The sequence below is a fragment of the Mesoplodon mirus genome (assembly GCF_964341445.2).
Source record: "Mesoplodon mirus genome assembly, chromosome: X".
NCBI classification, from domain to species: Eukaryota; Metazoa; Chordata; class Mammalia; order Artiodactyla; family Ziphiidae; genus Mesoplodon; species Mesoplodon mirus.
The window spans coordinates 40,927,389-40,940,505 of NC_138981.1; the positions used below are offsets into that span (position 1 = coordinate 40,927,389).

The 13,117-nt window shown below is 44.0% G+C and overlaps 1 protein-coding gene across 1 annotated transcript in view; it reads right to left on the bottom strand.

Moving 5' to 3' along the window:
• The window catches only part of MAOB (monoamine oxidase B), a 102,155-nt gene extending 100,059 nt beyond the window's left edge, over window positions 1-2,096 (bottom strand). The window contains exon 1 of the mRNA XM_082610004.1: window positions 1,868-2,096. Within this exon, the coding sequence (XP_082466130.1) occupies window positions 1,868-1,913 (46 nt within the window). The 5' untranslated portion in view covers window positions 1,914-2,096. The remainder of the gene's footprint in view (window positions 1-1,867) is intronic.
• Window positions 2,097-13,117: the final 11,021 nt, after the last annotated feature.

The following is a 13,117-nucleotide window of genomic DNA, read 5'->3' on the forward strand; positions in this document are numbered from 1 at the left end:
GGACAAATCTTCCAGGCCAAGAACAATGGGACCCATTTTTGCATCCTCTACCGCAGCTGGCCCTAATGCCTACTGTTTGAATAAATGAGCAAAACTCTTGTAAGACCTTATGTCATACATATGTCAGACTTTGCAAAGCCATTTTCACACACAGTGCTTCACTTACCTTTCACAAGGCCCTTGTAACCTAGCTGACTAGTTGGTCTTATCCTCATGTAGAACAATGCCTATTCTATGTACGGTTCTTGAGAAAAGGCAGATCTACTCACCAGTCCCTTGTCTGGAGAGTTTGGGGGTCAGAGTAGAGATTCACCACTGTTGGAAAAATAGCTAAAACCTTATCTATCCTTCCCATACGAGTCTAACATGAATAATTTGAGTGAGCTTGAAGGTTTGGAGTATGAATCAGAAAGGCCAAAGTAAGAGGGAAAACAGAAGAATCTGAACCTGTTAGACATAGTTTGGGCAAGAAAAAGACTTTGGGGGCCCAGAAAGAGAGCCTTCAGCTTCCCTAAGATGGGGTGCTGTGCAAGGCAGCATGGAGGCGCATCTAGCGATATTTTCTAAAACACCTAGGTAGATATGATTCTGAGTCCAAGTTCTTCTAGGAGAGAAGATGTCAAAAATACTGAAAGACAATGGCATCTATATAGCCTTAGCCTACCGCAGCATGCTGTTGTGCTTATGTACCTGTGTACCTGCAGCACCGGCCACAGAGCCTGGCATGGGTGAGCTCAGGAGGAACTGGGCAGACAGAAGTGGTAACCCCTGAGGTCTGACTCAAAGGTGAGGAAGGCTGGAGTGGAAGAGCAGCACCCAACATCCAACACCTTGGTTTCTTCACCTGGCACAAGGGAGTCAGAGCACCTCTGCCTTGCCCGCCCCACAGAGAACAAGGTGGAGCCCTGCTCCTTTGATCTGGTTAGGGCATATTTTAGCCAACACATTCATGGCTTGTGGAGGTGTCCTAATTACTGCTCAAGCACCAGGAGGTCCTGGGGGTTCAGCCAAAGCATCGCCAGGGGTCTGTTAGCCAGGCTGTTTTGGAAGCATTGCTTATTTCCACTGACTCCATCCCATAGGATCCGCCTGACCCTCCTGAGAGGGTGGGTTCCCCCACTGACCCCATCCCTCTTCTGGCTTCTGTTTTCTGGGGGGCCCTGCTGTGTGCACGGTCCCTCTCCCCCCTTCTCCCCCCGTGTCTAAGAGGGTAGTTTCTGTCCCCATTCCTGTTGGGCTTCTTGGCCACCGCCACTGAGTGGGGGGAGGAGGGAATGAGAGAAGAGGCGTTTGACAAGAAGGCCCTACAGCCCCAGGCAGACACATGGCAATCATGGAACCACAAAGAATCAGGGTCAGGAGGGTCGTTGGTAATCGACTGCCCCAGGGTCCAATCCTTTCTGAACTGGGAGCTGTTCAAGGTCGTTTTCCTGGTACCAGAATAACAACACGCAGTGGTGCACGCCTGCTCCAAGTAAGGATGTAGAGTGTTCAGGTCAGGCTGCAACAAAGTGACTGACCTTTATGCCACCCCCTAGCAAGCCTCTGTCCCCTGCCCATTTTCTTCCCCCGCGATTTGAAAATTCCAGCAAGCTCAGGCTTGGCAACTGTCCGGGGAAAAGTTCAAAGTCCAGCCCCAGACCTTCAACAGATTTCCAGCCCCCGGCTTCTGTCCAGGGGCGCACCAAATCCTTCCCCCGAGGGAGGATTCCGTGTGCACGCTCGGGACCCTCTAGATCCCCTCGGGCGCACGGAGGGTCTAGGGGCCCTTGGGGGCACCCCGCCCCACTGCCGCCTCGCGTGCCTCCCTGGGCGGCCACTTGTCGGAGCCCGGGAGGAGGAAGGAGGGCGCGCAGCCGCCACTGACCTGAGATGCCGCCCCCCACCACGACCACGTCGCATTTGCTGCTCATGTTGCTCGTCCCTCTCCGGGCCACCTCGGTGGCAGCTGCTCCGGTGTCTGGCTCGCGGCCCCCGCACGCTGCGCTGCCCCCGCGCACCAGCGCCTCAGCCGAGCGGCTATATTGCCGGCCGAGGGCGTCGGGTCGCGGAGCCCCGCCCGCCCGCCTACGCGCCGTCCTGGTTGGAGCGCACCGCCCCCGATCCCGCCCGGAGCTCCGCCGCTCAAACCTGGGGAGGGCGGACTCCGGAGCAGAGAGGTCGTCACCCAGGGCCTCCAAGAGTCCATGCCTGGAACCACCACCCTTTGGCCTTCTGCACTGCACGGTATTTTCCCATCAGCTTCCCTGGTGCGCTGTTCAGCTTGGGGGCTGGGAGGATGGCAGATTGGGTGTCTTCCTCCAGCACCCCAGTGACTCCCTGGAAAGGAGCAGTAGAGAGAATAGCAAACAGTAAATGAGGGCTTTTCTGGTACCAGGCACCGTAGTAAGCATTTTACATACATAATTCCCAGTTAAACCTTACAACAGCCCATTTTACAGATGAGGAAAGTGAGATAAAGTAGTTAGCGAGGGGCAAAGGCAAGATAAAAAGGCAGAAATAATGCTTTTGTAAAAAGCCAGGGAGATTCCAAGACCCACCTTGATCTACCACACAGTATTGCCATTACCTTGGCATATACTTGAGTGGGATTGCCAACCCCTCTCACCTGCTTCTGAATACCCACTTCTTTCCCCACTCTCCCTGCCCTTATGTCCACGGTGAACTCAAGCAGGTTCTTCCCTAGTATTGCAAATGCAACACCTAAAGTTTATCTTAAAAAGTCTCATGTTTCCAAGTGATCAAAACAGCCAGCTGCTCCTTGAGCAACCCAGTGTGTCCCTTGTGGGAGCTGCTGAGGCAGGAACCCAGGAAACTGGTGGTGTCAGGGTGAGGCCTTGGATGGTCAGGGTAGAATTCAGAGGTCTCCCTGAATCAGCAAGGGGAGTTAGTCATGGCCCTGGGACATGGGCCTGGGCTTTGCCAAATGTAGGATGATTCAACGAGATGACAGACGTTTAAGCTGAGGCAGCTCTAAGTAATACAGAGGTGTACTTCTTCATACCACCCGGAAAGCCATCTGAGAACCAAAAGCAGAAAGAAGCAGTGTACTGTGGCTTTTTTAAGAAATAACTGTGAAGTGCTTCTGTTCAGAATAGGGAAGCTGTGGGCCTGGTGGGGGCCTGGCTCCAGGTCTGGTGAATTGGTGAAGCCTGAAGTACACCTCTATCTCATCCCACCCCAGTCCGTGTGTCCACTTGGCTGCCAAAGAATTCTGAGCTCTTGCTGCCCTCAGGTTAGAAGAGGGTTTGGGCATGTCTGTGACTAAGAAGTCACTGGTGGCAGAGAAAGTCTTGGTCCAGCTCTAAGCTGAATTCTGGAAACTTCCATCTCTCACGCTTTGGTGTAAAACAGCTCTTGTGTTTGAATGTTGAGCCCACGTCCCCACTGCCTCACCCAGCAGGCAGCCTGTGCTGGCCTCCTTGTCAAGTCTTCCTTATCCACAGGTCCCTGAAGTTGTGGGCTCCTTAGCTGTGGACACTCTGTCCCCTTACCTAGCCTGCAAGAGAATCACACATCTAGGAGGGTGGGACGGGTTGGGTGGAAAGGATGCTTGTGAGATCTGCTTGGAATGTCTTTTGCTTGGTTCCAGCAATGAAAAGTCAGCCAGAGGCCTGGGGATATAAAACTTTGAGTCCAGTGAAGGTTGACTATCCTTTCTCGATATCCAACGGGCAGCAAGGCCAGGAGAGGAACTGCAGTTCCATGGTGTTTACGGAGAAAACTCACTGGCAAACAGCATTTTCCCCAGAAAAAAGTAATCAGTTACGTTGTGCTCTATGAGGCCAAAAATGTCTTGAACTCAAGCCTTGGTTGTGGAGGGAACAGGAGCCTTTAGAGACACATCCGGGCAGTTGTCCAGGCCTGTTCAGGGTCCTCGGCCTCCCAGGTGGGGTAACTGCCAAGGTCCATCTTCTCCCTTGGTATCATGTGGCAAAATGAAGCCTCTAAAAGCAGTGTTTCTTTTTTTTTTTGCTGTACACGGGCCTCTCACTGTTGTGGCCTCTCCCGTTGCGGAGCACAGGCTCCGGACACGCAGGCTCAGCGGCCATGGCTCACGGGCCTAGCCGCTCCGCGGCATGTAGGGATCTTCCCGGACCGGGGCACGAACCCATGTCCCCTGGCATCGGCAGGCGGACTCTCAACCACTGCGCCACCAGGGAAGCCCTAAAAGCAGTGTTTCTTAAACTTGGATGTGGGTACAAATCACCCAGGTCTGGGGCGGGGCCTGAGAAGCTGCATTTCTAACAAGCCCCAGGTGAAGCCAGTGCTGCTGTCTGTGGACCACACACCTTGAACACATTCCACTCTTCTCCAGGCTTCTGCTCCCCATCAGTTTCAGAACCAGCTCCACGGTCCAGAGCCCCTGACCTATCTCAAGGTGATCTTAATGATAAGATGTGTGTTCATTGTACAAGCATTTATGGAACATCAACTATGCTGAGCCTTGAAGGGTGAACAGGAGTTAGGCAACTGCTGAGGAAGATGAGCACTCCAGGCAGAGTTGGGAAGCAAGCTTGAGGCTGGAGAGTTGGAAAAATTGGACACAGTCCAGGGTACAAAGAACATTTCTGACCACCTTTCGGACTTATTACAAACACTACAAAACTAATAATGAAAAATAAGATAACAGTGAAATATTAACAATGAAGAAAATGATAGGAACCATCGTGTGTGTGTGTGTGTGTGTGTGTGTTTCTCTTCCCAAGTAGATAATAAATTCCTGCAGGAAGAGATCTTGCATTATCTTTTATTCATCCATTCCAGAATGATTTATTGAACACCAGCTCTGTGTCAGGCACTGTGCTCATCATTGGAAATATTCCCTTATCGATCAGAAATGATGCTAATCCTAGGAAAACCAAATATGAAAACAGACAATTACCATGAACCTAATTCACGTTGCAGTAGAGCAATGCTCAGCATCTTTAAACAAGAAGCACAGAGGAATGCTGTTTGCCCTGAGCAGTGTTTATCTGCCTTTTCCAACTTGATGAAATCCGTGTTTCTTTCATCAATTAAAATGAACTTACTTTCCTTTCATTTTTTTTATTAGAAGACTGCCAAAGAGATAAAAATGTCCTTATTACTTCTTTCTTGCTGTCCAGCTTTTCATTAACAGATATCTAGGTGAGTCTCTTTTGATGCCACAGGAGGTTTCAATAAAGAGGCAGTCTGTGTAGAGCAGAGTTCACCAGATATTATCTAAGTTGTACATTTCACTTGTTTTTGAACGCTGGAAGCCTGACAGGAAATAGAAAATCTTGTTTTAAAATTAGATTCTTTAGAGTTTACCAGTTTCTTTCCCCCAACTTCTCTGTTAATCTTTTTTTGAAATATACATGGAAGTGTCAAATGATGAAAGGGTCTCAGCCATCGCTGCTTTTTAACAGTGTTAAATACGAATTTTAACAACTTAACAATGGTTAAATATTATAGGGCCTCTGGTTCAGCCCAGTGAAAAATCCATCATCAGCTTGGATCCTAATCTAAGAGTGTCTAAACCCCCTCCTTGGGGACAACAAAAAGGCAGTAGGGGATTTTTCGATGGGCCAAGACCTTACCTTTGGCCTCAAGGACTTGCTTAGTGGGGAATCACATCCTCAAGCAGCCAGAGAGTTGGGGGAGCCTAGCTTCATTCAAAGTCAAAGCCCTTCACGGGACTTTGGGCTAGAAGCTTGAGATTCAACTCAAAAGTCCACAGGCTGGTTTGAGATGCCAAAGGAAAGACCTGCCCCAGGGACAAGGGACTGGTCAGGAACTGGATCAAAGCAGAGTTGGCAGAGAACAAGGCAGAGGACAGGTGGGTCTTCACGACTGCCCTTAACAGGCCGGCAGTGAGATGGATGCTCTGAGCTGGCTCATAGACACAGGGTTGAGAGGGAAGAGAAATGACTCTTCCTGCCCAAGGAGCCAGAGGATGCCTCTTTCCTCTATGACTTCATTGCTACAACAGGGCAGGACTGGGACAAAGAGGCACAACACAGAGGGGTGGGCCCCAGAACATATGGCCTCAGGCCAAAACACCAAGCTCCAAGGCTTCAGAGAGACAGAGGTCATATACCTAGACATGTTGCAGAGCCTGATGAAGAAAAACAAATCTTATTTGCAACATAAGTGCTAAACCAACTGGACCCAAAGTGTTGTTTTTTTTTTTACGACTGTATGTCGAGACTAAGAATATTTCTACGAATCACAATAAAGTTTCCTAAACAAGGGGTGACGTATCAGATGACATGACAAGGATTGTAGGGGACACTCAGGGGTAGAGCAAACTGCAGACTATTCAGCTCAGGAAGAAGAGAAGCTCAGAACATTTCCCAAGGACACCGTGTTAAGGGTTTTCACCAATTCTTTGGGGAAGAAGAAATTAGAAATGAGTATTAGAGCCCCACCATATACTAACTACTCTTTGTTGAATAAATTAATTATTCTTATTTATATGATTCTCATTTCATAGTGTGAGGTCACGGATGCAGAATCAATCCTTTGGTTATCTTTATGTAGTCCTGTGTTGAATAATCTCCCCTCATAGACGGCTATCACAGCAAGACATATTCCTGGTGGAGAGGGTTACACATTACAAAATTATGCTAATAGCTAGAGCTTGAGCTACTTGAACTCTTCTAAGTAATAGACATTCACTTTATACGAAATGATTGAAATCAAGGTGTTAAAGAAGGAAAAAAGTATTCTTCACTATGGATGTTGTGACCATTAGGGGCTTCAACTATGAACAACTGTAAAAATAAGTGAAGCGGGAATTGGGCAATCTACTACAAAAACCTGAAATGTATTACAGAAGGTAGAAAACCTGAGCATACCTCTGAAACATATAGTAATAGACTGAATATAATCATAGAACTATATATTACATATATATATATTAATGTAGTCCATATTAATTAATTATATATTATAACTATTCACATAAAATAATATATCTTAAGTAGATATATTACATAATGAATATGAGTGTTTGGCAGTGCACACAGAGATCCATTTGTCTGTGGCAGTGCAGCCAGGATTGTGGACCAGCAGCCGAGGCTGGTGGGGGGCTCTTCAGAAGTTATATAGCATCATCATGTTTTTCAAGTCAGACACCCACATCTACAAGGGAGGAAAAATATTCTATGAGAGGGGGCAACCTAGAGACACTGCAGGAATTTACCATTCCCCAGGAACTTAAGTGGTATTGTAATGAGTTTGAGAGAATTTTCTTCAGGGGTAGAGAGCAGCCTTGTGCCCAAAGCATGAAGAATGGAGGATTCTGTCCTCACAGATCAAGCCAAATCCAACAGCCTTGGTCACAGTCTAGATTACTCAGGAAACAGACTCTGAAATAGAGGTGTTCAAAGATAAACTGAGGCACATGAAAATTTTCAGGAGTTTATTTGAGCAAAAATCTATTCGAATGGAGTAGTGCCAAACTGAAAGTGATTGGGGGGCACTTGGATGGCAGGAGCTAGGGGCAAGGCTTCTACACATCAGAGAAGGAAGCAAAGCAAGGGAATTATTTGATTGGCTAGAGCTTAAGCAGCTGCCTATCTGGGAAAGCCTAGCTGGCTGTTTGTGATTGGTTGTTCTTGAATTTCCATCCCTTGGATACAACTGCCTGAACTCGGTTAGGTATTAGTTTGCTCACATAAGCTATCAAGGCATCAGGGTGTTTAATCACTTTAACAGAGGTTAGTGAACAGGAGATTTATTAGGGAGTGCTCTCAGGATCCAGGACTGCAGACGGGAAAGGAAGGAAGCACGAAGTTAGAGAAGTTGACCTGTAGTTCAGTCCCAGTGGAAGGTTCAGCCAACTGTGCAGGGAATTCTGGGACTGGAATGGTCCTGCAGACTTGTTCCCCCTTGGAGCAGGGGCCAGGCCTTTGTACTCCTGCCTCATCCTCCATTGGTAGTGGGCTGCCTGGGGATGGTGACACGGCTTTCAACAGCTGAGGCAACCCCTAAAGGGGGTTGACAGATTTTACTGGAATCTGTTAAATTTATAAAATTAACTTGGGAAGAGCATACATTTTTATGATGTTGACTCCTTTTATCCAAGCACATGATATATTTTTCTAGTCAATCAAGTAGAATTCTGTATACTTCCAAACTGTTTTGTAATTTTCCTCATATAGGTTTTGGATGTGTCTTGTTAATTTTATGCCTAGGTATTTTTTTTCTATTGTGAATGAGATCTTTTGTTTCATTATATATTTGAATATAATGTTGTTTTCTTTAATGGAGGACTTTCATTTTTGTATATTTATTCTATAACCTATTACTTTATTAAAATCTCTTGTCTACAATGATATATCGTACAGCACAGGGAATATAGCCAATATTTTATAATATTGGCCCAATTCATGAACCATTGAATAAAGCCGATTAGATCTTTAAATTTACTCAGTTGAATTTTGTTTTTTAACAGTAGAAACGGTTCTATGATTAAAACAGAGTGGCATTAATTCATGAACTATATAATCCACAGCTCAATGGAATGGAATTGCATAAATTGATTCAATTGCATATGGAAATTTACCATGTGATAAAAGGTGAATCTCAAATCAGGAAAAGGTGGAGGTGGTTTTTTCTCTGTAACTGTGTTGTTTTACACAGTCTCAAACTTACAGAAAAGTTACAAGTACGTACAAAGAACCTTTTATTCCTTGAAGCATTTGAGAATAAATTGTGGGCACGATGTCCCATCACCACGACCCCCAAATACTTTAGTGTGTCTTTCTTAGGAACAATGTCATTCTCCTACAAAACCACAATACAGCCCCCCAAATGAGAAAATTAATGTTGTCTCACAACTGTGATCTAATCCTCAGACTCCATTCAAATTTTGCCAGTTGTCCCAATAATGTCCTTTCTAGCAAAATGACCCAGTCCTGAATCATATGTTGCATTTAGTTGTGCTGTCTCTTTAGACTCCTTTAATTTGGAACAGTTCTCAGTCTTGCCTTGCCTTTCATGATCTTGACATTTTAGAAGACCCTAGTCAAGGAAGTTTGTAGAATGTCCCTCAGCATGGGTTTGTCTGTTGTTTCCTTGCGATTAGATTCATTTTATGCATCTTTGGTAGGGATCTCACAGAAGTCTGTGTTCTCCTAATTGCATCCTATCAGGTACAATTTCAATTGGTCCCGTTACTAGTGATGTTAATTTTGGTATCTTGGTTAAGGTGGTATCTTCCAGGCTTCTTCTATAAAGTTACTTTCTTCGTTTGTAGTTAATAACTATTTCGTGGAGAGGTACTTTGAGACTATGTAAATATCTTATTCCTCATCAAATCTTCAGTGTATTTTGCTTATTATTTACAGCAGGATGGACTCATGGATCCTTATTTTATTCAGTAGGTTATAATCCACTACTATCTTTATTTATTTTGATCAAATTGTCTGTGAGTTGGGGTGCTCCTTCAAGCTGACTTCTTTGTCTTTCTGACATGTCCCCCCAAAGACAGAGTTATTAGTAAATGGTACTGAAATAACTAGATAACCATAAAGCAAAAGATAAAATTGAATCCATGTCTCACAATATATACCAGGATACATTCCAAACAGATCAGGAATTTAAATGTGAAAGATTAAACTATACAAGTGCTCAGAGAAATCCTTTATAAACTAGGAGTAGGTAAAACTTTCCTAACAATGACTCGAATGCAGAAATATTAAGCGAAAAGATGGGAAAATATGATCAAACTTGCCCCCGTGGTGTTCACATGACGTCTAAGACCCTTTACCTGGCTTCATGGCATCCCTTGAGCTGACCTTGGTCCCCCTGCTTTTAACGGCCCTCCCCATAATTCCCCATGCATATCCTTTTGAGCAAGCGTCCTCACCACCACCCAGGCTCGTTGCAGCCCCTGCGTCTTTGCTTTTTACCCATTCCCTGTCTTTACCAACCCATCACCAGACTGCTCTGTCTTCCCGCTGCCTACCCAAGCCCCTTGCCTCTCCTGTAATGTCTAGGTCAGTCTCTCTGCTCACATTAACCTTCCGGGGTCCTCAGGCCCCCTTCATCTCCACCTACACTGAATCCGTAAAACACCAATTTTTAATTTTTGATTTTATTTTTTTGATTTTTTGGCTGCTTGGCTGATCTTAGTTCCCCGACCAGGGATTGAACCCGCGCCCACAGCAGTGAAAGCGTGAAGTCCTAACCACTGGACCGCCAGGGAATTCCCTATCACTCGGTTTAAACTCTGTTGATTGAATATGTCTACCTTGGGGACAGGAAACATGCTATCACATCCTCAAAGGTCTTGCTATAGCCAGGCTGGCAGGTGCACAGTAACCATTGCACACCTGTGGTCACTTTATTTCCATGAGGACTAAGTAGTTCACTTATTCATGTATGGATTGAATGCCCATCACAGGGCAGATGCACTGTTAAGTGTTAAAGACAGCAATGATGTAGAGACCCAGACCCTACCCTTAGAGAGCTTTCAGTCTAGTTTTCAGCACTTTGCTAAGTCCAGCTGTTTAACAGCTTTATCTGCACCCAAAACTAGTTGGAAAATCCAAACGGTTGCCTGCCTTGCTTGAGCCTTGCTTTCCTATACTTTATATAAGTCAGCATCATGCTTCTTACATTATCACCTTCATTTTTTCCTGCTCCATCCAAGGCGTATATAGGTTGCACTTCCTATACAGGGGTAGGAAAACTGTTCAATATACTTTCTGTCTTTGCATTTCCCAAGAGAACAGTGGCACTCTTGTCTTCAGACAATTGGCACGACCCTGCCCTTCATTCCTTTCCATTCCCTTGGTTCCCATGTGCTACGTGTCCCCCCAAAAGTCATATGTTGAAGCCCTTTCTTCGGTGTGATAATAGTTAGAGGTCGGGTCTTTGGGAGGTGATTAGGTTTAGATGGGTTTCCTCGGGGCCCCAATGATAGGATTCGTGCCCTTATTAGAAAGAGACACCAAAGCCCTCTAGCTCTCTCTCTCTCCTTTTCTCTCTCTCTCTCTCTCTCCTGCTCTCTCTCCCTCTGCCATGTGAAGATACAGCGAGAAGGTGGCCACGTACAAGCCAGGAAGCCTCACCACACCCTGACCATGTTGGCACGCTGATCTCAGATTTCCAAGCCTCCAAAACTGAGAAATAAATTTCTGTTGTTTTAAGCCACCCAGTGTGTGACAGTTTGTTATGGCAGATTAATGCACAGTATCAGGATTTTTTTCTCCTCTTATCTTAGCCCTCTTCAGGTACCTTTTTCTGAGTCACTTTGCTGAAACCTCATGTATTGGGTTGGCCAAAAAGTTCATTCAGTTCTAAGTAAAAATAAGACATTTTTCATTTTCACCAAGAACTGTATTAAACAATGTATTCACGAACCGAACGAACTTTTTGACCAACCCAATAACCTTCTGTGTTACCGCTGCTTGATTTTTTTTTTCCCCTCTTGGTCCCCTGTCATGTGGTTTCCCCAGTTTCCTGAGCCTAGCTAGCTGCTTTGGTGAAGCCTCTCATCCTATTGGAAACGGTGTATTTTCTCTCTCAGTAAATCAAAATGACCCATTAGCTCTTTCTTGACATACCTTACACCCATAAAATTCTTGCAGTAGAAATGTCTTCAAATTTTACTGTGATTTCTCTAATAGATAGTCTTGACTTTAGGTAGTGTTTTGGAGGTGTTTGTTTTAAACTGGAAAATGCTAGCTAAAGCATTTGTACAACAAAGGCAACAAAGCTCAACTAAGTCTTTTACACATTTTTCTGAAAGAAGCTATGTGACAAAGGCCATGGTCTCACTTTGGTTCTTTGTGTATCACTTGGAAGAAGCTCTCTATCCCAAAGCTCTAAACCACAGTCTGATGTTCTGTATACTATAATCACTTACTCACAGACATCTGGCCATGTGCAGTGTAATTATTATTATGCTAAGGATCCCAAGAGTCTCTGAAATCCTGGAATGTTTTCTAAATTGTCCAATAAAAACAGATTAAATTGTGCTCGCTAGAAAAGAAACTTGAAAGGCTCAACCAAATGCAATGTGTAGACTTGTTTGGATCTTGATTAGAGTACACCAATTATATTTTGGGGACAGATGGAGAAATTTGACTATGGATTGGTTACTAGATGATATTAAGCAATTATTGTTCATTTTGACATATGTGATAAGGGCATGGTGGTTATATAAAAATATCCTTAACAGTTAGAGATGCATACTAAATATTTGAGTGTAAAACAACATAGTGTTTGAGATTTGCTTTAAAATACACTAAGAGGACATAGTGATTGCTGTAAATAAAGCAAGACTAGGAGAATGGTGATAGATATTGAAGCTGGGTGATAAGTGATAGGTGCATGAGGAATACATTATTTTGTTATTTTTTTATTGAAGTATAGTTGATTTACAATGTTTCAGTCATACTACAAAGTGATTCAGTTATATATATATATACATACACACATATATATTCTTTTTCAGGTTCTTTTCCCATATAGGTTATTACAAAATATTGAGTAAAGTTCCCTGTGCTCTACAGTAGGCCCTTGTTGTTTATCTATTTTATATACAGTAGTGTGTATACATTACTCCCAAATTCCTAGTTTTCCTCCCCCCACCTTTCCCTTTGGGTAACCATAAGTTTGTTTTCTATGTCTGTGAGTCTATTTCTGTTTTGTAAATAAGTTCATTTGTATCCTTTTTTTTAGATTCCACATATAAGTGATATCATATGATATTTGTCTTTCTCTGTCTGACTTACTTCACTTATATACTATTCTTTCTACTTGTGTCATTTATGAAATTTTTCAGAATAAGATATTTTAAAAAATCTGTTTACTGTAATTTTATTAAGCATATTTGATTATGTTCAAAAGATTTGAAAACTGGTCATTGGCTGATAAATTTGTGTTAATCTGAAAAATACTGTCCAATTATGTTGGATAATAGAGGATTTACTGTATTCCGAAGAAAATAAAGTTTCCCCATCTTCCTTACTTCCTACTCTAGTAAATTATTCAGTTTCTTGGTTCTCCACCTGGAATAACCTAGAACAAATTCAAATAAACTTTCCATCTCCTCAAGACAGATGAAAAGTTAATACCTTCCCATCTTAAGAGGAATGATGATGTGGGCCACAGAGCTGGAAAAGACCTTTGGAGC